This window comes from Epargyreus clarus, unplaced genomic scaffold (assembly GCF_041222505.1).
Source record: "Epargyreus clarus isolate Ecla_fem2 unplaced genomic scaffold, WU_Ecla_fem_2.2 ptg000015l, whole genome shotgun sequence".
Taxonomy (NCBI): Eukaryota; Metazoa; Arthropoda; class Insecta; order Lepidoptera; family Hesperiidae; genus Epargyreus; species Epargyreus clarus.
This window is the reverse complement of record NW_027332223.1, coordinates 5488382-5515585: the sequence shown is the minus strand read 5'-3', so window position 1 is coordinate 5515585 and position 27204 is coordinate 5488382. Positions and strand designations below refer to the sequence as shown.

The window sequence follows — 27204 nt, the reverse complement described above, 5'->3', positions numbered from 1 at the left end:
ACTGTTACTTCTGCCTAGTTGACAGGGGCGACTTAACCTATAGTGCAGGGTGTGCAATGCACACGGGCGCCGCGGCGCTCCTTGAGACAGCTAAGAGCATCGTCTTGGACCATCATGCTACAACAATGATATGACAAGAGCGGCCAGCCAGCACAGTGGCGGCAGTAATCAAACGCGAGCGCCCTATGGGCGACTTCTTTTTCGAATATTTTGTTTCAACTCGAAATAAACCTTATTTACTTAAAAAATAGCTTGTTAGAAGGGTGGTGGGGGGGGGGGTCAGGCCTAGGGTTTGATTGCACAAGGTTGTACCAAATTAATATATTGGTATTTTCAATAACTATAAAATCAATTAATTGTATTCTGTATATTACACTAGAATGAGACACGTTTATCCTTTTTTAAGCGAATTATGACACATTCCAAATATGTAGCTTTTTGTTAATTTTTTAGCCTATCGCCCCAATAGGCCTGCCCCTATCCGGGCACAACTCACATGTACTTTATTGAGGGCGATCCAGTGTTGGAATTTTGTCAATAATCGAGAGCTCTAAAGCATCGTGTATTGTGTGTTTACCGGTTGCCATGGCGACGGTGGCAGGGATCAACCACACCTCGACCACGAGACCCACTTTTCATTTCAAATGGTACAAGTTTGTTTCGTACCAAATACTGTGTGTCGAGTCACGAACAACCTTAGTAATACGTATTGGATCGTCGATATATAACCTGTTCAGTAGCTTATTGTGGCGAAAAAACGTATACTTAAGTGATATTTAGATACAATTTCGGTTTTAAACATAATAATTGCTGAACTATTGATAAATACTTAATTTCAAAAATGTTCTAGTTAAAACTTTTTTAACAATTTGGTCATTCCAAGGAACTGGTAAGTGTAAACTTACCAACTTACTACCTACGTTCTTACTTTTTAAGATAAAATAATAATTATAATAAAGTATAAAATTTTCAAATACTTTTGTATTTTTTAGTCTTACAATGCTTAGCAACCTGTTGTGAATTATCAGAAGCGAAGCAGAGATGTCTTGCGAGGAAAGCAGCGGGTTTCGATTAGCTTGGTGGCTGTTGTTGATGGTGCCTGCTGTGACGGCCGGCATCGCATGCTTGGCCAACCCGTGCTTGCATGGCATATGCATTGATGATATTAATAGGTGAGTAAATATTATACTTACTGATTTTTTAAAAGTATCTTTATTTTTAGTGTTCCGTACTCAAAGTTTACCCTTTGAAAGAAAAACGGTACCCTATATCTAAACCGCCGCTGTCTGTATAATTCATATTAATAATAAATGTATCTAAAGTTCTACTCTAACTTCGGCAATTATTTAATTAATAACGATGTACCTAACAACTTATTATACACAATTACTATATAGGATTTGTAGCTTATATGAGACACCTTTTTCGTAATTTATGTAAAGTTGTGAATTGATGATTTACTCGTACGATTTTAAACGTACTATAGGAATGAATACATAAAACAAAATAAAAACTTATTTTATGTACCTAATATGTAGATCATCATCATCAACTCATCACTGTCCTACTGCTAGGACGGGTCTCCTCTCAAAATCAGAAGTATTAGGCCATTGTTATTGGTAGACTTCACATATCTTTGAAAATTGTTTTTTTTTTTAAGATTTATTAGGTATGCAGGTTTCTTCGAAATGTTTTCCTTCACTGTCACAACAATTGATAATAATCAATTTATAATACGCATATATCTGAATAATCAGAGGTGCTTGCTTAGGATTTAAACCTCGGACCCCGCGATTGAGATGCCGCGTTTCCACCACTAAGCTATCAATATGTATGTACGGTGCAACCGTGCATTTGCTGCAGTCAGCATTTCCCAAGCCGCGCGCACGTCATTCATTAAATAATTATATTTTCAAATCAGTTCGCATCAATTAGCCAACAAGGGCGCCGCGTTCTCATTTATATCAAGTAGTTTTAGCGCATCTCATTCATTACAATTAAGTATCGGTTTTGGACAATATAATAATTACTCCATAATTCGGTATTTTATTTATCGCTAATAGTGTATGCAGCAAGAAACCGTACATTATTAAATGGTCCTTCGAGCTTAAAAGTGATACCGCGTGGCGTGGTTGTAACCACGTGTGCCGGACTAGTGACTATCAGTTTAAATCAAGTGACTTTCAAGAACATTGTTAGTGGTTATCAAGAACTCTAGCAGTGATTATCAGGGATTGCAGTGAGGAGAAGAAAGTCTACACGTTTGCAGTAAGCAGGGATTAAACAAGTAAGACCGTTGCATTTTTATTACTCAGCAAACATGGAAGAAATTTACAAAAATCAGGGTGAGTTACACGTGGCTATGTCCAAAATAGTCACAAATATAAATAAGGATTCCGCGGGACGTAAGTCTTTTGATTATTATAAAAGAAGATTGGAAGCCTTAGAAGCCTACTGGGCAGATTATCAATACAATCATGATCGGCTTTCAACGGAGGGAAGCAGGACCCATCCGTATTTTACCGAAAATGAGTTTGAGCAAGCATTTAATGTTTATAAATCAACAAAATCATATATCCATGATCAACATCAGTTATTATTAAAAAGAACTGCACTGGAACCTACTGGTAAATCTATATCGCAACCATTACCATCTCAACAAGGAGAGACAAGTCGGCAGCGCGAGGCGGGATCAGCAGGGCCTTCCCACGACTACGAGGATGAGCAATCGTCGTCATCTACCAGGCAAGTTTCTAGAGGTTCTAATAGCAAATTAGATGAGATGCTTAAAAGACAATTGAGTAACTTCCGAGCATTCCTTAGGACTGTATCTTCCATAAATTTGAGTGTCATGTCTCAAAAATGGGAGCTAGAAGACGCTTTACGTAGTCTACAATCAAGGTGGTCAGTAATTGATTCCCTGCATTGGGAATTGGACAGCGAGTTAGAAGGAATGGATGTAACTTATGAACAATCTTATACGAAGCATGAGAGTACCTACAACGAAATGAAGAAAGCAATTAATTCTAAAATGTGGTCAGTAACGCACCAGGAGAGTTGGACTCCAAGGATGGACATTCCTCATTTCAGTGGTAGCTATCAGAGCTGGATATCATTTAAAGATCTTTTTACAGAAGCGATCCACAATAATATATCGATTTCAAATGCCCAGAAGATGCAATTTCTGAAAGGTAAATTAAGAGGAGAAGCTGAACGGTTAATACAACATCTGCCTATTAGCACCGAGAATTACTCCATCGCTTGGGAAATATTGAACAATCGGTATAACAATTTAAGATTGATATTCTCAACGCACGTAAATACTTTGTTAAACCTGCCAGTTACCCAACAAACATCAGTAAACCATATCAAGAAAATACACGACACTACACAAGAATGTTTAAACGCTATTAAACAGCTTGGTGTCGATACAACTAGTTGGGATCCTTTAATCGTTCACATTTTACTACAAAAACTGGATTCGGAGTCTCACAACAATTACTTAGAGTCTTTAAAAAATCCTAGAGAGTTACCAAAATTACAAGATTTTTTGAAATTTTTAGAAAACAAATTTACTACTTTAGAGTCGTCACGGAAGAAACAAGATACTTTAAAACCATCAAATAACTCGCAAAATAACTTCTCTAACTTAAAACAATTTAAATCAAATTACAATGCAAAACAATCCTTTCCTGCGTATAAAGGTGGTCATTCACCTGCTAACACAGCAAAATTATTGTGTCCATTGTGTAAAGAAATTCATGGACTTTACTTTTGCAATAAGTTTTTAAATATGACACCGCAAGAGAAACGCAAGACATTAGCAAGACTGCGTTTATGCCAAAATTGCCTTTACGATCATAAAGATAAGGTATGTATGTCAGAAAGAAGATGTCGCGAATGTCAAGGTAAACACAATACGCTTGTGCATGAAGCATTTAAAAATTCGGTAAATATAACTACTGCTAGTACAAATAGCATTCAAGAATTAAACCAAAACTCGGTATTGCAACAAGGCAATAACAATATAAGTGAAATATTATTAGCTACAGCTGTAATTAAGATTCAAGCAAGAGATGGATCTTTTCATAGAATGCGAGCACTTATTGATCAAGGCTCTCAAATTTCCCTTATCTCCGAGCATGCTACACAAGTTCTAGGTTTGCCAAGAAAACGCTGTAAGGGATTAATATCAGGTGTTGGAGCCAAGGAAAGTAGCTGCAAAGGTATGACGAATATAACATGTTATTCGTTATATAGCGATTTTTCATTCAATACCGAAGTATTTATTATGAACACACTCGTCAAGAACTTACCTAGTTGCACGTTTAGCAAGCCAACGTGGTCCCATTTGGACGGCATACAACTGTCAGATCCCGACTTTAATATCAGCCGACCTGTGGACATTCTACTAGGAGCCGATGTGTACTCACACATTATATTGGACGGGATTAGCAGGTCAGATGAAGCTAACCTACCAATAGCACAACAGACACGTTTGGGGTGGATTTTATGTGGAAATGTAAAGACACTGCAATGTAACGTAGTACTAAATCATGTTGACGATATAAAGAAATTCTGGGAAATAGAAGATATATCGGAATCACCCTCTTTGTCAGAAGAAGATAGTCAGTGCGTTAAATATTACAAGTCAACTACAACAAGGCGGGAAGATGGCTCGTACGAGGTCAGAATTCCGTTTAAAGAAAATTTTGAGGAGCATTTAGGTTCATCCAAACATACGGCTATTGCACAGTTTCATCAATTGGAGAGAAAATTCAGGAATAACCCTTATATCGAACAACAGTACAAATTATTTATTAATGAATATAAAGCATGCGGACATATGAAACCATCGTCCGGAAACCAGAAACCTAATTGTTACATGCCGCACCATTGTGTTTTACGTAATGACTCAACTACAACTGCACTTCGCGTAGTTTTTAATGCATCCACTAAAACAACATCAGGGTGCAGTGTAAATGATTTAATGTTAAAAGGACCTAACCTTCAACAGGATCTCCAATCTTTGTTATTGAAATGGAGACAATTCCGCTACGCTTTCACCGCGGATATCGAAAAAATGTTTAGGTTTATCTGGGTAAATGAACGAGATCAGAAGTTTCAAAAAATAATATGGCGCGACACTTCCGAATCCTTTTTACAAGAATATCAACTCTGCACGGTCACGTACGGCACCAAGGCCGCGCCGTTTTTGGCAATGATGACGTTAAAGCAGCTGGCAGAGGATGAAAGATCACATTATCAAGATAGTCAGGCTATAGAGGTCTTGGAACAATCATTTTATATGGACGACGTTTTACACGGGGCGGAGTCTATTTTATCAGCATCACGGCTACAGCAAGATTTAATCAAGTTATTGAAATCTGGAGGATTTAATTTACGGAAGTGGAAATCTAATTCGCAAGTTTTAATTAAGAATGTGCAAGAGGATGATCAGAGGCAAAACAATTTTGAATTCAGACAACCGGAATCGACCAAAACATTGGGTTTACGTTGGAATTCTAAACAAGATACATTTGAGTTCCAATCACAGATTGAGTCGGTGACGAAGACTCCAACCAAACGATCTATGCTGTCGGACATATCCAAGTTATATGACCCACTTGGTTGGTTGTCCCCAGTATCGACCAGACTAAAATTATTATTTCAAAAGGTATGGGTGTCTAATATGCAGTGGGACGATACAGTACCAGATGACATCTTAAAAGAGTGGATGCAACTCAGAGAGGACATGTCACGTATAGATCAGATTCAGGTAGCACGGTGGTTGCACACGACAGCGGAAGGTGATGAGCTGGAGCTTCATGGCTTTTGTGACTCTTCTACCAAGGCGTATGCGTGCGTCATTTACTCTAGAATCAGCGTGGAGGGAGGCGTCAAGGTCTCGTTGGTGGCAGGAAAAGCCAGGCTCGTTCCAGCAAACAAAACAATAACATTACCGCGGTTGGAACTCTGCGGTGCACTACTTTTGGCTAAACTCATGGCTAAAGTACATGAATGCCTCAGTAAATATAATATCAGAACATATGGTTGGGTGGATTCAAAAGTCGTCCTTGCTTGGCTTCAAGGGAATCCGGGAAGGTGGAAGCCCTTCGTTGCAAACAGGGTGAGAGAAATTATCAAAATTATGCCTCCGCAGCAATGGCAATACGTCAAGTCGGCGGAAAACCCCTCAGATTGTGCGAGTCGAGGCATGAGTGTAAGTCAGCTGATAGAACACTCTCAATGGTGGAAGGGGCCTTTATGGCTGTCAGACAGTAACACCAGCCTGGGCCGTAGTCAAACTGAAATTTACAAGACGAATGAAGAAGTTAAACAATCGCCACAAGTAAATTCTTTAACCAAGAAAACTAGTATAATTGAAGAGCTTCTTACAAGATTTAGTTCTTATCAGAAACTAACAAGAGTTTTTGGATGGATCTTAAGATTTATAAAACTAACGCAGCGAAAGGAAACATGTCAATCAAGTTACCTTACCTTGAAGGAAATAAATATAGCAAAATATACCCTAATAAAGTATGTACAACAAGCAGAATTTACAAGCGAAATTAATAACTTACAACTAAATAAACCTATATGTACAAAAAGCAAATTATTGCAATTAAACCCTTTTCTGGATACAAGCGGACTTCTTAGAGTTGGAGGGAGATTAAATAAGGCGGAAATCAATTCAAACATGAAGAACCCTATCATTTTACCGCATTGTGGTCCCCTTACTAACTTAGTAATAGATCACGCACATACCCTTTCCTTACATGGTGGGGCTAGAGTGACATTATCAATTATTCGTCAAAAATACTGGATCTTGGGTGGCAACCGAGCTGTCAAGAGCCGGTTATACACTTGCGTGACATGTCGCAAAAATAACCCAATCAGAATAACGCAATTAATGGGAGATCTACCTACACAGCGATGCAACGCAGCCAAACCTTTCTACCATACCGGTGTAGATTTTACTGGGCACGTATTTATAAAGGCCAACAAGGGTCGTGGTATCAAGACCACTAAGGGCTACATAGCAGTTTTCATATGCATGGCCACAAGAATAGTTCACTTGGAGCTGGTCTCCGACCTTTGCTCGTCTGCATTTTTGGCAGCATTGCGCAGAATGGCGGCTAGAAAAGGATCTCCGCGGCATATGTATTGCGATAATGGAACAAACTTTGTGGGCGCTAGTAATATTTTGGCACAGGAGTTTCAAAACATATTACAAACATTTGACCAAGATTTCATTACTGAATTAATTAATATGGAAATAGAGTGGCATTTTAATGCCCCGTCATGGCCTTCGGCAGGTGGTCTATGGGAGGCGGCAGTTAAAAGTGTGAAGTATCATCTTCGAAGAGTCGTTGGTGAGCAGCGATTAACTTTTGAGGAATTTTCTACGGTGTTGGCGCAAATAGAAGCTGTTTTGAATTCCAGGCCGTTATGCGCGCTAACAGAAGATCCTGATGACATGGAATTTCTGACACCATCGAGCTTTATAAATTTAAACCAAGACATGAATATTGTAGAAACCGAAGCTGACATGCGTACGAGATGGTATCTTACTCAGAAAATTGTTCAAGATGTATGGAAGCGTTGGCGTTCAGAGTATCTCAGTCATCTGTCTGCACGAAGCAAGTGGAAACATCAGCAACCCAACATACAAATTAATGATGTAGTGATGATCAATGATGCGAATTTACCCCCTGGCAAGTGGGCGGTAGGACGCGTCGTCGAGCTACATCCGGGAGCTGACGGCCATGTCAGGGTGGTCACGTTAAAAACTAAAAGTGGCTTCATAAAACGCCCGATTATAAAATTATCAATACTCCCGGTAAATAAAACTAAAGTCGAACAAGCGACGCAACCGGCTGATGTCTCAAATGACAAACCTATTAAAAGACAATCTAAAATATCAGGTTACAATTTTATATCCCTAACTACGTTATTGCTCTTTTTCATGAGTATTTTGGGCACATGCCATTGTTCATATCATGTGGATTATATTAAATACAATCAAGGACTGTACTTTGACAAAATTACCGATATGAGATTAATAAGGGACGAATGGAAAATAGTCACCTATTATAACATGAATCCATATTGGCAAGGTACAGAAGCATGCAACAAATATATAAAATATTTAGGTACGACATGCAATCTTCTTAAAAATATATCGCATTGTGACGTAATATCAACGCAATTACAGCAAGAGTTCTCGGAATTAAATTACTATAACCAGCTGTTGCTAAGTCAGCATTCTAGCACGCGTGCGGACATACGTAAGCGCCGCGGTCTTCTTAACGGTGTCGGATATCTGGCGAACAGTCTGTTCGGAGTACTCGACGAAAGATTCGCAGAACAGTATAAACACGATATACAATTAATTAAAGACAATGAAGATCATTTGATGGCACTTATAAGAAATCAAACTTCCGTATTAGAAGTGGAATACAACGTTTTAAAAAGAAATGAGCAATCCATTAATAAACAACATAAAATGTTAAATTACCTATCAAATCAGTTTCAACATATCCAGAATGCTTTAAAGACTGACCACGAGAGAAACATCATTATGAGTGATTTTACTTTGGGAGCTATAGCGGCGAACAACATGTTAAGACAGCTAGCAAGTGTGCAGTCTACTTTGTTGGATACCGTAACAGATATATACCACGGTAAATTTAATTTTCATTTAATTTCTCCGGAGCAGCTTAAAAGCACACTCACCAGCATATCAAGTCATCTAACAAAGGATTTAACATTGCCTATTAATAACTTACATAACGATTTTAGAAACGTATACAATTTATTGAAAATAAAAGCAAGAATGTCAGAAGATTATTTATTATTTGAATTACGGCTTCCTTTGGTAACACGAGAACCGTTTGAAATCACGAAAATTTTATCAATACCACGTATTATTGGTAATTTTAGCATGGCTCGACTTATACCGATAGCAGAATACGTTGCTATTAATTTAAGAAACGAGAAATACTTAACATTATCTGAACAAGGTATCAACTCATGTCTACACGACGGAATAAATGGTCGCCTATGTTATTCAAAGGGCCCTATTTATCATCTTAAAAATTATGAAAATTTATGTGAAATGGACCCAATTACAAGGAAATGCAAGATCAATTATGCTACCTGTACTAATGAATGGATAGAAATTAGCAAGATAAATACCTATCTATTCTTCTGCTGCGGGAGTTGCTACATCCGTGTGTTATGTGAAGATCATGTAACGGCTACTCGGTTAACAAATGCAGGAATAATAACAGTTGATCAAGGATGTTTAATTAAAACTGAAAATTTTACAATCTATGCGCATAATGAAGGTTCCAGTAGCATTCACGTTGAAAATATTTTTTACAAGCAGGACATAGAACCTATCAATTATATGATTAATATAAGCATTCCTACCCCTCTGCAGCTCAATAACTCATTCTCTTCTAATGAAAAACAATTAGAAGAAATCAAAAGACAAATTCACGGTCTCAAATCAAATGAAAACTTATCCCAGCGGGTGTCCTATCATGACGTACACCACTACACTTTAATTTATGTAATCTTGGGAGCTACGTTGGTCATTGGCGTGATCGTCCTGGCACGTAGAATCCGTAGCAGGCGCTGGACACTTCGGCAGTCGGCGGTGGCGAGGGCCGAACAGGCGGGTTCTCAACCAACTGTCATCGAGCTGCCTTTAGCGGCAGAATCCTCGAGCGTAAATAAATGTGATCGTGAATGTGATAATCAAGTGCGGTGTGAAAGTGTGTATAGTGAAATACCTAAAGTGCATAAAGTGAATAAGTGTACAACCCCTATGCCAAGAAAAACAAAATTCACTTAGAGACTTTAGATTTCTAGCATAAGGACAAAATGGAATCATCTTGTTACACTATCATACATATTCATACCTACATTTCATTTCATCTTTCGCCCTTGGGAGCATGTACGGTGCAACCGTGCATTTGCTGCAGTCAGCATTTCCCAAGCCGCGCGCACGTCATTCATTAAATAATTATATTTTCAAATCAGTTCGCATCAATTAGCCAACAAGGGCGCCGCGTTCTCATTTATATCAAGTAGTTTTAGCGCATCTCATTCATTACAATTAAGTATCGGTTTTGGACAATATAATAATTACTCCATAATTCGGTATTTTATTTATCGCTAATAGTGTATGCAGCAAGAAACCGTACAATGTAGGTAGATAGAAAAATATAATTTAAGTATGCACAATTGCACATTTATTATTATAGTCTATTGTAGTTCAACATTATAAAAATAAATAGAATCAAGATTAGTTTAAAACCTTTAACTTGAATAATAATGCTGGCCGTATATTTAATTGGCCGTAACGCTGTATTCGTGATGTTAAAAAAAAAACAAAAGGGGATTATGGCGGGAAACAGCCAATGATAAGGACGATTTATGTGGACGTGGAGGCCCTGCGTTGGAATTAATTAAAAAATGTATTCAAGTCATTCATTGAAGAAACAATAAGTACGTATATAAATACTTATTCTTAAAAGTTATTTTAGGTCTGTATTTTTTTATCAAGCAGCATACAAATAACATACATGATTAGTAATCAAATTACTTATTAAACACATAGATTAGTAAAGATACTTCACCGCCTTGAAATTGAATGAAGCCACAAATGGCTTATAATCGTAAGTTCTTTTTTTGAATTCTTGACACTTTTAGAGAAAATTTACGAATAAATAACTAATACTGCCTAATTTACACGAATTTACATAATAAACAAATAATTATTTCAAATATTTTAGGGATATTTTAGCACGGAGACGTGGCAAAACTTTTTTACGCAAGTATTTCAATTCTTAAAACTGGGTACATTTTCTAGTTAGGAGTGTGTAATCTTTACTATTCTATGAGTAAAGATGATTTGTTTTTGTTTAAGTACGTATTTTCTTGTTTCATAAAACTAAAAGCAAATCTCAGATAAACTCGGCCGCTGGGTCACATCGTGACCGCATTACTCCAAAAATCAGCCCTGATACGTTATTAGACCAACAACCATTAGTCCATTAGTAGATTAAAGCTCGGGCAACATAACTATAAAACCCGTTGAGTATTAAAGTTGGAATCTAATCTTGATAACTCAATATACCTACAAAATACATTTTAGGTAATTAGGCATTTTAGGTAAAAAGGTACGAATAGGTACGTAATAAAACATTAATGTATAAAAGAATAAGTGTAAGTGTAAGATTACACTATATTCCTTATCGTGAACGTGCGTATTAGGCAGATTATTTTTTTAACAAAGTTGAAGAAGTATAGGTATGCTTATTAATTAATAATTACGAGCGAAGTTTTATTAATCGCCCGTCCACGCAATTCTATGTTTTCGCCTTACCAACCTTTTCTCTTGTTATGCTATTTAGTTATATTCTTCGATCAATAATTTATAAGTGAACATATTTTTAGCACATACTCCTGCTACTGTATCGACGGGTACACCGGGGTTCAATGCCAGACGAACTGGGACGAGTGCTGGTCGGACCCTTGTCAGAATGGCGGCACTTGCATTGACGGTGTGGCCACATACAACTGCTCTTGCCCTGATGGTTTTATTGGTGAGTATCCCACATACCGCCACTGGCGATGAGATAACTGTAGTTACATGAAGGATTAATATAAGGAGGAAATGCCATTTCTAAATTAATAGTCCTCTTTTTCTCTCCTCATACTAGTTGGAGCACTAGACATAATAATAATATGAGCCTTGTGCTCCTATCACACTCGCATCATGTTGGAGATAATTTACCTACTATTTATATTCTAAAAATTTCGCAGTGACCACTTAACATCAGATGAAATGCATTAAAATACGTCTACGAATCACATTAAAATAAATTGGTACTGGAGTATAAAACTGCGTCATGATTAACATGCGAGTCTTACGCACGCACGCAATCGATTTAAACTTTCCACGGCCTAGCGTTTTCTAGTCATATTTTTTTACGCAGGCGATAATTGTGAAACGAATTACAACGAATGCGAGTCAAACCCCTGTTTGAATAACGGCACGTGTATCGACATGACCAACGAGTACATCTGCCACTGCTCTCCCGGCTTTTCCGGGGAACACTGCGAGGTCGATGTCGCTGTCTGCAACTCTACGGAGGAGATCAGGTGCTACAACGGGGGAGAGTGCATCGAAGGACCCGGCTTCAAGTTTTATTGCAAATGTTTACCAGGTACGAAGGTATCAGGTACTAGGTACCCTTTAATTTCACTGCGTTATCACCACCAACCCCATTATACATAAGTCTTACAACAGTAGTGGTGGCGTGTGAAGTATAAAGAATATATGCCTATATAGACAACTCAACACTACACACCACCCTTTAGATTACAGATACTGAGCACAGTATTCACCTTTATACTCGTACGCTAGTGAAATGCTATCGTTTGAAGTTTTACTTAGTCGTTTTGTGTAAACTTTCAGGTTGGACTGGTCCTAAATGCGAAGACCAAATTGACGAATGTGAATCAAACCCCTGTGAAAACGGTGGTATTTGTATCGACGTCCATGCTGACTACATGTGCGCGTGTACTTACGGTAAGTTGTGGTAAATTAAATAAGAACACACAAGGAGCTTGACCCGCGTGGAGGAGAGGTCGTCATACCGTTGTGACACACAGTAGGTTCAAGGTTCAATCCCTGGCAAGAAAAATGTCTAATTTATGTATTCAGATTTCTGGGTGATTTGTGTATCCATTTTTATGTAAGTATGTCCAAGACATCCATAGCACAAAATATCTTAGCATGTACAATATACTATAGACTTATGAGTGCACATTGTAGAAAATCTTTATTACAGGTTATACGGGCAAAAGCTGCGAAGTGCAAATAGAATTTTGCGATGTAAATTCATGCAGCAATGACGCTCTTTGCGTAGTGGAAGACGGTATTCGGATGTGTTACTGCGTGCCCGACTTCCATGGGGAGAGATGCGAGTTGCAGTACGATGAATGCTTACTTGGACCAAGGTAAATTAGTACATAATGTCTACAGAGCAAATAACGTATATTTAAGGATTCTTAACAGAAATGTATGTACTCGATGATGTGATCTGGCTTGTAGTATTGCAAAAAAATTATAATATAGGGAGTGAAACCAAGATTTTGCATTGGGTAATGATTTTAAGTTCAGATTTTAGTACTGAATCTCTTGGTGATTAGTTTACGGAGACATTACCGCCATTATTTGCCTCATTACAGTAGTTTTAAACTCAGCTGTGGTCTGTGAAATAATTTCGTCTTCAACAGTCGTTACGCCTATAACCAACCTCAGATATAATTCCAATTTTATTTATGAAGGCCACTGTCATCAGGTGGGTTTCATAATCGTTTACTAGTTCCATTTCATAAGAAAAATGTAGATTGTGATGTTGCAATGTTTTGTTTTTATGATAAGTAAATATGAATTGCATGTATTGTTCTAGATGCATGAATGGAGGGACATGTATAGATGGTGTGGACAATTTCACATGTTCTTGCCCTCCATCACTTACCGGGGCTCTATGTGAATGCCTTATACTTGATGACAGCACTTATGACTGCGACTATGTTAGTCCAACGCCGTTCTTCAACGCCACACAATCCACGTCTACAACATTAACAGATTTAACTTCCGAGAGTCCTACTTCAACTACCACAGATATTGATGTGTTAACGACAGTACAAAGTACGATAATATCGAGTACTACCGAAAGTACTAAACAAGGATCAACTGAAATAAGCATATCAACTGAAACAACGAAAATAAGTTCTTCAAATGAAACTATAACGTCAACAACAGAATTAACTATATCCAGTACGGGGAGTGGAGAAACTATCACCGAGTCCACCACAGCTGTGATAGTCACTTTACCAACACAACCACACCAAAGTATAGCTACCGAAAATTCTAAGACAGAAACGACCACGGAATGTTCAGATGTCTGCATAAAATCTAACGTTTCTACCGATAAATTTCCTGTTTCTAAAGATTACGACACCACAACCAGCTTACATGAAACAACTACTAAACCTTATGTTATCACTTATCCTACAGTCAAAAAGCCTACAGAAGTTATTCCAATAACAACAGAAACCTTATCAACAACAACAGTAATAGAAACAGATGAAGGTCTTTCAACAGTGAAAACGAATGTCCCCACTGACACAGTCACCGAACCGTCTGTTGAATTACCGAAGGAAACAACAACACAAAAGATTGACACGACTACAGAAATAATGTTTACGGATACTCCTACTGACCAAAGTTCTATTGGTTTGCCGACGCTCCCTTCATTCCCGATAACAGACTCCACATCTCCAGGACTTGATATCACAACGTATACGTACACAACAGTACCATCTGAATGTACTAGTTCAGTTTGCAATAATCATGGGACATGTATTACAGGTCTTCATGGCACCAGGGTAAGTAGAAGAACTTAAAATCATTCTTTTACTGAAATAATCTTCGAAAATTTAAATGAATGTCTTTATTTTAGTGTCACTGCCTATTTAATTATGGAGGACGATTTTGTGAAGAGAAGATATCTATCACATCCGCAGCATTCAGTGGAAATTCGTACATAGGGCACCATTTGAAAAATACCACGTCCATTGATATAGAATTTAACGCAAAGACATTAATAACTGATGGACAAATGATGTACGTAAATATCGCTAAAGGTGTTTATATGGAACTGTACATGAATATGGGACTGCTAAAGTTTAAATTCTCCTGTGGGTATCAAACGATGCTGCTGAGTGAACTGAAAACGTTTGTCAATAAGGGATATCTCATGAAAATTGAAACAAGGTAATAATGAATGTACTTTTTGACACTATGGTTTAACTTGTTAATACCTTGTTAAACTTGTTAATAACAAACATATTGTCCTTCAAGCCGCATAGTAAATCCACATTTCCACATAATCCACATTTAATTTGATGCACATGAAGACGGATGCACCTAGATTGAAATAATTTTAACACCTACAAGTTCAGACGAATAGAAATCGAACGTGAAAGTTTGAAATAATATTTTTCAGGCTAGATTTATATTTGAAAGAGCAACATTGCAACGCTACGCTTCGCCTCAACGATACTGTAGCCATGAGTGGTGGTCAGGTGGCAAACATTAGCTCCCTGGATCATAATTCTACTTTATACTTTGGAAACGCGCCAAATACGAATCATTCTGAAAATAAGCCTTTTGTTGGGTGTATAAGAGATTTAATGGTAAGGATTGAGAATTATCCATTTGTTCGTGCTTATTATTTAGAGTTACTTAGACTCTACCATTAAAAGGTGTCTATATTTTTATATTTAATTAACTGAGTATATATTTTATGATCAATTGATATTGGTCTGCATTTTACTATAGCAGAATGCCCAAGGATATTTGATTGCACAGTAATACAAATTTAGTGCAATATTAATACGGTTAACCATATTGCCCAACACAATATAATGGCAATATGGATATGACTTATCCTGTCCGGAAGGATTATATAGCACAATGTAATAAAAATGTGCACAAAAATAAATTATAATTATTATAGTAAAAATAATGGCATTGTTGATTTTATTTTGATTAGGTAAATGGTGAGAAGCGGGAAGTATTCGGCGAAGCCTTCGACGCTAACGACGTGTCAGAATGTTCGTCGTTAGCTTGTTTGTCAGGCCCTTGCTTGAATGGCGGCTCCTGCAGCGATCGAGGCGACAACTACGTTTGCTCCTGTGCTAATGGGTAAAATACAAATAATGTATTTGCAAACCTAAAAAATTATACGGGATTAATACTAAAAGTTATTGATTCGCGGTACAGGAATTAGATATGATATACTTACCTTGTATTTTTTCTAAATAAGTAAATAATAGTTTAATGCTTGAAACTCTAGAGCAGTGTATTGGAAACGCACAAAATATGTTGAGTGTTCCGGGTTCTACTCTTGGCCCGGTAGAGATCTAATTGTAATTTTCAATTAAAATTTTGTCTTGATTGCACTGGTTACCATTGTGTCTATTGCACTCATAGCGCAGAGAATCCTAAGTGGAGCTGAGCTCATGTTTCTTTCTTCAGGTGGATGGGAGAACATTGCAACCAGTCAGTGTGCGACCACAATCCTTGCCATTCAGGGGGCAGTTGTGTGCGTCACCCTGGAAGTGGATTCCTCTGTTTGTGTCCTTACGGGAAACATGGAATATTCTGTGAATACAGTACGTGTTTTGACATTATTCAAATAAATAAATTTCCGTGAATGATGTATATATTAACGTAAATTTTATTTTTGTATTAATAATTTTATTTTCACGTGTGTGAGATCCAAGCCTAAAGACTCCAGAAGAAGTTGTATTTTGTTCCACTATTCTGTCACCTATCAAAACTTCTACATTATTCACTAACTATTTAAACAAAATATAAAATACGAGTAGGTTAATTACCACAGACATATATCTAAATACAAATACAGGTATGTGCTAATTACTATATTATCGACTCACACTTAAATAATAGAAACCTTTCTCAAACCCGAAGTTCACATCTTTGTTCAATATTTCCAGATGTGGAAATTACCCGGCCGTCGCTCGCGCCCATCAGTTCTGGTGTGTCCTCCTACGTCATGTACCCACTGTCTCCAATGGCATTGAACTCGGACCGTTTCGACCTTCGGCTGCGGTTCCAAACTGCTGACATGGATCAAATAGCACTGCTGGCTTTCGTAGGACAAAATGGGAGACATGACTCCCGCAGCCCACACCTAGCACTCACCTTCGTAAAGGGATACATTATGCTCACTTGGAACATGGGCAGTGGTGAGTAAATTAGACAAAACTTGATAAATACTGAAACAAAACTATTTCTACGTCAGTAAATAGTCAATGATAGTATGTAAATCGAATTCTAACATTTCTTATTTCAAAGTCTATTAATTCATATTGCCCAGGAGAAGTCTTTAATAGGAGTGTAGGAGGGACCTACGTCTAGTACATAAAGGTAGTAGAACCCTTTGTGGTTCGACTCCGGCGGCACCACCGCCTATTTCTGCCTAATAGCAGCAATGTTAGCGCTGCTGTGTTCTGGTTTGAAGGGTGTAGTAAGGGAGACATACTTTTCCGAGGCGTTCCAGCTTAGTCCTCAGGATTAGCGACGCATATGTGGCCGACCTCAGGTAGGAATGTCTAATCCTATCTGGGGTTGGTTACAGATGTCCATGGGCGGCAGTGGCCACTTACCATCAGGTGGACTGCATGCTCGTCTGCTACTCCAATATTATAAAAAAGTACAGGAAAGAATCTTTGGCAAAGGGAGATCTCCCGCTGGGCTAGGTGATGCCAGGGGAGCGGCCGTGCTCCGGCAGTCTCAGTTTAGAAAACTTCGATAGCGTGATTCAGCTGTGCCATCTCTTGACGAGTAGCGGGAAGTCGCTACAGATTAATGAATGTCATTTATAAAGGGTGATATTGTTGTGCAGGTCCGCGGCGCATCTTCACGTCGCGGCCGCTGAGCTACCGGCGCGGCGGGCACGCGGTGCGCGCGTGGCGGCGCGGCCGCAGCGCGGGGCTCAGCGTGGACGGCCGCCACAACGTCTCCGGGAACGCGCCCGCGCACCACACCAAGATGAACGTGCTGCCGTACATTTATATTGGTAGGTCGCTTATTCTGTGTCCCTGTAGTACCGGGACCAGAATAGGGCTATGGTATCCTCTGCCTGTCGTAAGAGGCGACTAAAAGGAGGCATCCGGGGTTGCGGGCGGCAAAAAAAACAAAAATTCGCTTATACTGATTACAGAGTTATAGTCCGCGACAAACTGCTAGCCCGCTCTGAATATAGAAACGTGTCGCGTCGTAACAAAAAATTACATACATTCATTATTTGCCGATTCAAATACACAATTAAGTTTCAGATTTTTTGACCTTCTAAAAGGAGCCTTTAACAAAAGTAATGGTTACGTGACCTTCACTTAAGACATTTCAAATTTATTTTCAGCATCTAACTAGATACCTAATTGTTTCTGATAGTTTCTCAATGAAAAAAATGTGACCTTTCATTTTTATTTTGCTTTATTTTAAGATTACATTTTCGCAAAATTTGCCAATACGAACGTACTTAAATGTACAATAATAAAAGATATTATTGCTTAATGGCCCATACGCAAAAATACGTAAAAAATCTGCAAATACATTTTAACCGACTTCAAAAAAGGAAGAGGTTTCTTAATTCGACCGTATGTATTACTCGTATGTTTTGTTTGTGTACTAACTTAACTAATTTTAATAAAACTATTAAAATGAAGAATAATTTTAATTTTTCTTTTCACTTTCAACTGTTTAACAGACTCAGTTTCATGTATGAAGAATAACTGATATTATTTCTAATAATTAAGGTATAATAGGCATTGTATTGCTACCTAAATATACAGTTTTACTTACATAAAAACATCACATCTATCTGCAGGTGGTCACTCGTCCCAAGACTTCCAGAGCCTGCCGCACGACCTGCCGCTGCACAGCGGCTGGCGCGGCTGCATCTGGGAGGTGGGCGGCCAGGCCGTGGGGCCGGGCAAGGCGCTCGGCGGCCGCGGCGTGGGCCAGTGCGGCGTGGCGCAGTGCACCGCCAAGTCCTGCAACGCTCCCCGCGGAGTCTGCATACACTCCCCGGCCACGTATGGGTATGGACAACCTTTCCAAACTTATGACCATTATGATTTGAAGCAAAGTGCGAAAACTTGTTTTAAAAATATTAAGGCAATATGACCTGCTGCAGTAGACTTAATAAAAGAAACATATCGCTTTTTGCAAGAATAATGGCACAAGTAAAAAAGGCAATTTTCCAGGAGAGCCAGTTCAAAAACAATGTTTTTGTTTCGAAATATTTTATTTTAATGAGAATAAAAATAATGATAAATACAATTATATATTAAAAATGTTGAGTAATTATATAGAGAGAATTATATAGTAAAAATATTGAGGATTAAATTGTATCTTTAACAGAAAAATGAATTTTGAGTCGTGCCATTTTTCTTGGAAAGAAGTGATATTGTAAAACACCAAGTCCTTGGAAAATGACGAAGTAATTCAAGAACTATTGCTTAACACCTTATCTTTTACTTTCACAGATGTATATGCAACGAGGGGTGGTTTGGAGCTACTTGTGCCAGCAGGCAGAGCCCTTGCGACCAATCAGTGTCCCAGTGCCGCGGCCGCTGCGTTATCACGGCTGACGGGGCCCAGTGCGACTGTCCGTACGGGAAAACTGGGGAGCATTGTGATCAAGGTGACTTCTTTAATGACTAAGTAATTTCTTACGAAAAACTATGACTAGGCCTAACTAACGCACGTTAGTAATAATCAATCTTGATCAAATTTTGCCTATCAAACTTCGATTTTGAAAAAAAATTGTAGGAAAAAATTATATCATTTTAATATCATCCTTCTGTGCTTTCAAGTTGTTTAATATTGACGAAATATAATTACTCATACTTATCCATATCGTATTTGACATCTTGATGTCAAACCCCATGTTGGTGCAATTATTATTCATATCCATGTTGCATTTTAATTTAGCGGCAATATGGTGATCATCTGCCTAACATGCATGATATATTTTTCCGACTGTACATTATTACAAAAATTGTTTCCAGATTTGCTTCCAATCGACATTCTGTTTAGCGGAATAAGATCATTTATCAAACTGCATCGCCGGTCGATTTCAAGTGTGAGCTTGTCGCTGGAGGCGGAGATCAAGCCGACGAAGGAGCGTGGGCTTATCATGTTCATAGAAACGCCGCACTTTTATTCCGCTCTATCTCTTCAAGGAAGCTTATTGGAGTACCGTTGGACAGGTGCCTACTATTTTAAATATGAGTTTGACTTTATTATCATAGTCGTATTTAGTGAATTATATACGCAAAATATGTTGGAAGAGATTTTCGGTAAATAATTGTGAAGTGTAGAGATAAAAATAATAATGATCATTCGCAACATCTGCAGATAGACTGTCGGGGCTGACGTCGCTGGTGCGCAGCGGCGTGGTGGTGTCGCTGGCGCAGTGGCACGCGGTGCGCGCCGGCCGCTACGGCGCGCGCCTGTACGTGTGGGTGGACGGCGCGCTCAGCACCGAGCCCATGCTGGCGCACGCGTACCCGCACACCGCCAGCCTCGCCGCCGTCGCGCTGGGTAGGTGGCACTGCCCGCGCCGGCGCCCGCGCGGCCGGCGGCGCTGGTGCCCACGGCGTGGTAGTGTCGCTGGTGCAGTGGCTGACGCCCATTGAATATATAGCAGAGCACACCTTGTATAAGGCGATTTTAGAACTACTTAGGAAAGTGATTTTACAAAATGTGGGATATATTACAGCTGCCGTTTTTATATCCGGCTCGAAGGACCATTACATTGTTGTTTCGTGTTTATAATTTGTAGTATTTTTTGAAACATAGATAATCCTCATTCTGTCTTATTTTTCTTTTAATTTAACAATGTATGATTTATTTACAGGAGGTGCAAAAGATCTAGCAAGCCTGCCGTTTGACGTCATTTCGGGTCCTCTGGAGTCATATGCTGGGTGCCTCAGAAATTTTCATATAAATAACGTTCCACTTGCGTTAGAGCCACAAAATATAGAAGGTAATTCGAATTTATTGCTTTATCTGGAGACACAGTAGTGCCTTCGAAAGTCGAATAAAAAAAAAAAAGCGGCACGGCCGCTTTCTTTTTTCGAAGCAATTCAGGCTATTTTCGACCCCCTTCAACTTCGTTCTAGGTAAAACTAGAAGCCTGAATTTTTAGATACTAAGCAAGCATTTATATTGTATGCTACGTATCAATTGTTGAAAATTAAAATCAATAAGTGTGGATTGTTTTTTATAAAAACTTCCGAATGGACTTTAGAGTTGAATGGGCCGGCCGAGCCGCTAGGTCTATTTCAGTTTATGTATTTATATTTTGTATATATTATTCGAATTTGCTGTTCCAGAAGGTCAGAACGTGTTCGCGTGCGAGGGCGCGGCGTGCGGTGCGGAGGGCGCGGCGGGCGCGGCGGCGGCGGGCGGCGCGCGGTGCCGGCGCGGCGCGTGCACGGCGCGCTGCGTGCCGCCGGCGGGCCGCTGCCGCGCCGCGCGCTGCGTGTGCGCCGCCGGCCGCGCGGGCCCGCACTGCGAACAACGTTAGTGCTTTCCACATCGTACATCACTAGTAATCATTAGTGCGAGGCGGACTGGTGTAATAATACTCAAGGTTCCGACCGTGGACAGATTTGAGGCCATTTTGGCGTGTCGTATGTACGCACGCGCTGACAATGGGCCACATGCCCATCTGAGAGGCTTTACGCGCCTCCACGCTTGACAACCCGACGGTCGCCCGCTCTCTCGTGAACTGGGGGGACAGGTGTCCTCCGACCACCTGGAGGACTGAAAACCTGCACACGCAGCCTAGCACAGGTCACATAGAGGACTGAATGCTGCATCGCTGCCTTACGGCAGCCAACAACATTGGTGGACAGTGTACCCACTGAGGAAGTTGCCCGGGTAAGGAGGGATTCCTCGAGGCCCGTAAACCCTGCGCCACACGGCGACGTCACGCCTGGTATAGAAGAATCTTAAAGCCGGTGTAGTGACCACCGTTGCTGTCTGCTAGACACTACCGGATTGACTGGATTGTTATTCTCAATTCTGTTATTTATATACACACACCTAGCACGATCTAATACGTATTTTTTTAGGTAAGGTAGAAAGCATTAATATTGATTAATTTATCTAATTACTTAATGAACTACCCATTAGTTTATAGGTATGTACCTATAGGAACTCGACATCTTAGAGCTTGTAAAACAATCCAAGGATTCTAACCTAGCTTTGCTAACACAAACTTATACTAAATTACTGCGGTAAATAATACTATTTTTAGCTGTGCTAACACAAACTTATACTAAATTACTGTGGTAAACAATACAATTTTTGTAATATACATTTTTGTATGATCGTCAATAAACATTTCTTGGGTACGGTTATTCCCCAGATATAAACATAACGGTGCCGCAGTTCGACGGCTCGGCGCTGGTGCGTGCGGCGCGCGCGCGCGGCCCGCGCCTGCGCAGCGCCGCGCGCGCCCGCCTCGCGCTGCGCCTCTCCACCGCCGAGCCCGACGGACTCGTCGCCTGGATCGCGCTGGTGAGACTAATAAGACTTTGAAGGTGGTAGAACCCTTTGTTCGTTGCGGCCCCACCGCCACACCTATTTCTACCTAATAACAGTAGACTTAGGTGCTGCTGTGTTCCGTTTGTAAGGGGGACAGACTTTTCCGAGGCGTTCCAACTTAGTCCTCAGGGGTAGCGGCGCATCTACGGCCGACCTCAGGTAGTAATATCTAATCCTATCTGGGGTTGATTACAGATATCCATGGGCGGCAGTAGCCATTTACCATCACGTGAACTGCATGCTCGTCTGCTACTCTTATATTATAAAAAAAAGACTTGCCAAGTTTCCATCCATTGTCATAGCAGTAATTGTAAACCTAATCAATTAAAATTATAGAAAAAAAACCATTCATAATAATAAATGTCGTTAAGTAAATGATATAGCTTATATTTCATTTTCGAAAAACTAGTGCGTACATACCTAACATAGGCATATCACATATCATTCATCATTCCTTCACAGGACACTGGATTCGTAGGCGTCGGACTCGAGGACGGATACCTGCGAGTGGCCTGGTCCCTTCCCTGTGACGATCACAAACCCTTAAAAACAAGAAACTCTTCGAAACTCCTCCCACAAGCAGGATTCATGGCTGACGGAGAATGGCACGCTCTCGTTTTAAATCTTAAAGGCGAGAATATTACTTTGACATGCGACCAATCGCTCATATATCATGAGCAACCATGTTTAAACAATCTGCCACAACATGAAGATGTCGGAATGTATATAGGTAAGACTCTTAACATTATTTTTATTACTGATATATTGATTTATAATGCCAGTTTTTAACTAGGAAATATGAAAGAAAGCAGAAAAGACTTCTAAAAGCAGTTTTTATTTTACCTGTAATTTTAGAAACTACAAAACTTATTTTTATGAGCGGATATGGGCCCGTCCACACAGACCGGCTCGGAGAGGAGAGCAGATTTTTATCACGTTGGAAACAGAGTTTTGAGTACCTGATTGTATTATAGTTTATTTTTGCATGTGCACTTCTTTTATCACTAAGAATGCTTGAACGCGCTTCGTGTGAAATAATAAGAGGAGCCGACCCGCTCTGACTGCGTGCTCATTCTCCCTCGGGTAGGCAATCGACTGCGATTGCGAGTGCATCCGCTTTCAGATCTTTACCAGCTGGTCTATGTGAAATAGTTGGCGCCTCCGCTCCCATCAATTCCAAGCGTATACCATCCGATCTGTGTGAAAAGAAAAATACGGGCCGGTGCTCTCCGAGCCGGTCTGTGTGAACGGACCCGAAAAGACTTCGCATGCCCCAGGCCCTAGACAGTAGTTAAATACAGTTTAGTTACTACCAAAAAGTAGACTATGACAAAAAATGTTTTATTGCAGGAGGAGTAGGCATAGAAAGTAGTGGAGTCAAAATGGTGTTCCCACAGAACTTTAAAGGTTGTATCGATCAAATATCCACAAGTGAAGATACTTATCTAACCGACTTTAGTAATGTGTACAGTGAAAACATTAAGTCGTGCCAATGGTTCCCTTCTACATAAGACTTTTTGTGTATTTGGTATGTATATTACAGTTTCATTAACTATTTGTATATGCAACATCTTTGAACACCATGTTGTTTTAGGTAATTAGTAGTTGATAACAATGAATACTCATAGTACAAAAAAATTCTAGTCGTAGAAATAATGTATGTACCAATAGTTTAAATTACTCACTTTTAAGATTTTTTGTAAAGTTTATTATTAGGTTTAGATTTTTTCTACAAATTATGATCATAAGAGTTTTTAAGGAGTTGGGTTTGGAATATAACATGTTGAATGGAGAAAAATAAAATTAAAATTCATCGTACACAAAATATAGTTTTATTGATATATTCATGTTTAATAAATTGTATACATAACATCATCAAATATTATATTATAAACATATACATTTCGTTATACGTTACTAATTCAAACACAAATACAATATGAGATGTTATCCCCATTAATTATATTGTTTCATGAATTGAATAAACATTTAGTTTCAAAACTGTGTAATAATTTCGGTTGGCATACATGTTCAGTACCTAAACACGTTACTTACACAAAGCTCATGAAATTCAGATTTATTTACATTCCCATATTAAAGCAACATGTACATTAAAGTCGTAGAATTTAGGCCTATTTACAAGTGGAATAAAGATGGAATGCTTGACTGTAGTTCACATTTATCTTGCGGTGTATTGTAATATATGTAAAACTCATCTAGGAACATCGATTCCTTTATTGATACTCGACACTATAAAATCTCGATATAATTTCTAAAAAATAAATATCATATTAAGCAATAGGAATAAATAAATTGTTAATTGCACATCATTATAAAATTTACGAACATTTAAACAATATCGACGTAAGCCTAGCTTACCACTCAAAATGCTGCCTTTGCAATTAATTCAGTACAGATTATATTCTCCTCAGCCAGAGACACATTACTAAAAATCATAACTATATTTGCAAACGAAAAATAAAATCCTAGGAATGTTTTGGATAACATTTATAAACACAGAAAGAACAGAATAAGCGGATCACAGAAGTAAATATTACATATTTACGAAGTATATAAGTCTATGCATGTGCACGGTCCTTGTCCATGACAAACAAATACTAACTTACAATGACGGCTCGAGCTCAAACATCGAATGCAATAAGGCCTATGTAATTATAACAATATTATATGTTACTAGTATAAGTGTGACATTAATTCACAAAAACTTTAAACAACATTAATAATTCGTGAACAATGACACTAAGAACATCCATGTAAATCCCATAGTTATGTATTATTTCCTATATATTTTTTTATTTATATAAACGAATACAATTAAAAGATATTTCGCTTATCTATACGGTATTTTATTTAAAATTAAAATATTTAGATTGATATCATTTAATATTTACCATTTTCTAATGTAATATTCATGTAATAAAATAACAAAGACCAATATGGGACCTCGTTCTACATTTTGATTGGAACAAAATTCGCATACGCCGCACACGACAATTCCTTATATACCGGGTGGTAACAATCTCAATAAATTTATAATCTCTAAATTTATAAACAATTTACTCTATATTACACAATGTCATCAATAAAAAATGTCACATTCTATGAATAAAAACAACATAATTGATTTAATGAAATGATAATAGGTACATGGGTATCAAACAAGTTTAGTTAAGAGTATATAAAATTACAATTATAATTTTAAAAACCCCACTTCTATTGCCGTGGTCCTGTGCTATTTACTAACGTTAACTAAAGACAGTTAACCTATACAGAAATATTGAGCCACGGTGCTCATTTTGATACCATTCATTCATAAAAGTACGTAGCAAAGTTACAGATCATCATCAAAATTTACTATGAAAGCGTTTAGAAACAATACCATAGAGAGAAAGCATTTATTTTTAAAAATCAGTCTCATTCGCATAAGGAAGTGATCACAGCACACACACTGGAAACTCGTTGCAGAGCGAGGGGCCATGTCCCTCACAAAAGAACTTTTAATAATTAATAGAGCACCTTGGTTGCTAACTTGCTATACTTAAATATGATAAAAAACATGCAACAGACCAATTAATTTTTTTATAAAAATATTCAATGTATGGAAAACATACGAAGCCAAGAAGACTAATGATATTCAATGGAAGTACACTTTGTATCACTATAAATAAAGTACATTACAGCTTATTGTGTGAATGTGTAAACGTTTCGCTAATAAATTAAACGAAACAAGTGAACAGCATAGACTAGATATGAAGATTTTCGAAAGTTTACAGACACACCAATAAAAGAGACGATCATAGCATATTTATAATGTTTAAAAAAATACATCCTCGAAATGGCAACTTCACAAATAAAGCACACATGAAGCCATAAATTTCGAGAGCCATTTTCTTCAGCGACAAATATTACAAAACGTGTGCTAGGCCGAAAAGCGCGCTACGTCTCCTCGCAGGACATACATTCCACGAAATCGACGAGAACGGAGACCTCAGTTAACATTCACTTACTAAAATAAAGGTACACATCGTAAGTATACAACGACGATCACTACGCGTCGGCTAACGTTACGTTCCGGCGGCACCGAGTCCCGACTCGATCGCCCAATATATACATATAAATAATATACTTTAGGTACCTCCCGCGACGCGGCGGGGCGGAGGCGAGGCGCGCGCGGCTACAGGCGGGCGAGGGCGCGCGAGCCCGTCGCCGCCAGCGCGCGTCACGGGCCGCCCGCCGGCTCCACCAGCTGCTGCACCAGCACGGCCACGAACACCGCCACCAGCAGGAAGCCCGTGGCCATCAGCAGCGCGGCGTGGCGCGGCGTCAGCGAGCGCGGCGAGCGCGGGCGGCGCGCGCGCGGCGCCGGCGGCGCGGGCGGCAGCGCCAGCCGCGCCGCCGCCGACCACGCGCCCGCCAGCCCGCCGCGCACCGCGCACACGCGCACCTGGTACTCGCCGCCGTGCTCCAGCTCCTCCAGCTGGAACTGCGTCTCGCCGCCGGAGTACACCTGCCGAGCGAAACAGAATCCTTCAGACGAATCCGCCATGCAGCAAGGAGACCAGCACTTATTCTCGTTCGAACAGTCTATGTTCGCAACATATGCATATTCAAAACTATATTCAGTATTAATTTATCAATCTATTCGTATTAATTTATCTATCGATTATGTTCTAGGCCGATTAAGACCATCGGCAGGGTGGGCATAAAAAGTTTAAAGCAGAACCTTGTAGCCTTGTCCTAGTTGAACAGCATGACAGGTAATAACCCAAAAAATAACGGCGATACCACCACCCTCTAAAGGTTGGAATCCAATATCATATAGAATTTACAATTATCCATGGGAGGCAACAATCACTGACTATCGGATGTGTGATTCATTTTTGGTTCTTAATTTACTACTTCTATAATACAAAAGCAAAACCAGTATGTGTCTAAAAGCG

At 39.2% G+C, this 27204-nt stretch overlaps 3 protein-coding genes across 4 annotated transcripts in view; 2 read left to right on the top strand and 1 right to left on the bottom strand.

Annotated features, from left to right (window-relative positions):
- The window catches only part of LOC140747680 (protein phosphatase 1L), a 238542-nt gene that overhangs the window by 131044 nt on the left and 80294 nt on the right, over positions 1 to 27204 (top strand). The gene's annotated exons all lie outside the window — the stretch shown is intronic.
- eys (eyes shut) lies at positions 998 to 24743 on the top strand. The gene is made up of 21 exons (XM_073080199.1): positions 998 to 1172; positions 11473 to 11621; positions 12015 to 12245; positions 12497 to 12610; positions 12873 to 13041; positions 13497 to 14478; positions 14553 to 14866; positions 15099 to 15288; positions 15648 to 15799; positions 16133 to 16269; positions 16615 to 16866; positions 17526 to 17699; positions 18510 to 18723; positions 19171 to 19328; positions 19696 to 19896; positions 20045 to 20230; positions 20547 to 20675; positions 21025 to 21213; positions 22065 to 22216; positions 22706 to 22973; positions 23594 to 24743. Exons 1-21 carry the CDS (start codon positions 1042 to 1044, stop codon positions 23752 to 23754), a joined length of 4653 nt encoding a protein of 1550 aa, XP_072936300.1. The 5' UTR covers positions 998 to 1041; the 3' UTR covers positions 23755 to 24743.
- The window catches only part of mtgo (miles to go), a 70044-nt gene continuing 66892 nt past the window's right edge, over positions 24053 to 27204 (bottom strand). For both annotated transcript variants that reach the window (XM_073080197.1, XM_073080198.1), the window contains one exon: positions 24053 to 26771. In XM_073080197.1, coding sequence (XP_072936298.1) covers positions 26484 to 26771 — 288 coding nt within the window. In that variant the 3' untranslated portion in view covers positions 24053 to 26483. The remainder of the gene's footprint in view (positions 26772 to 27204) is intronic.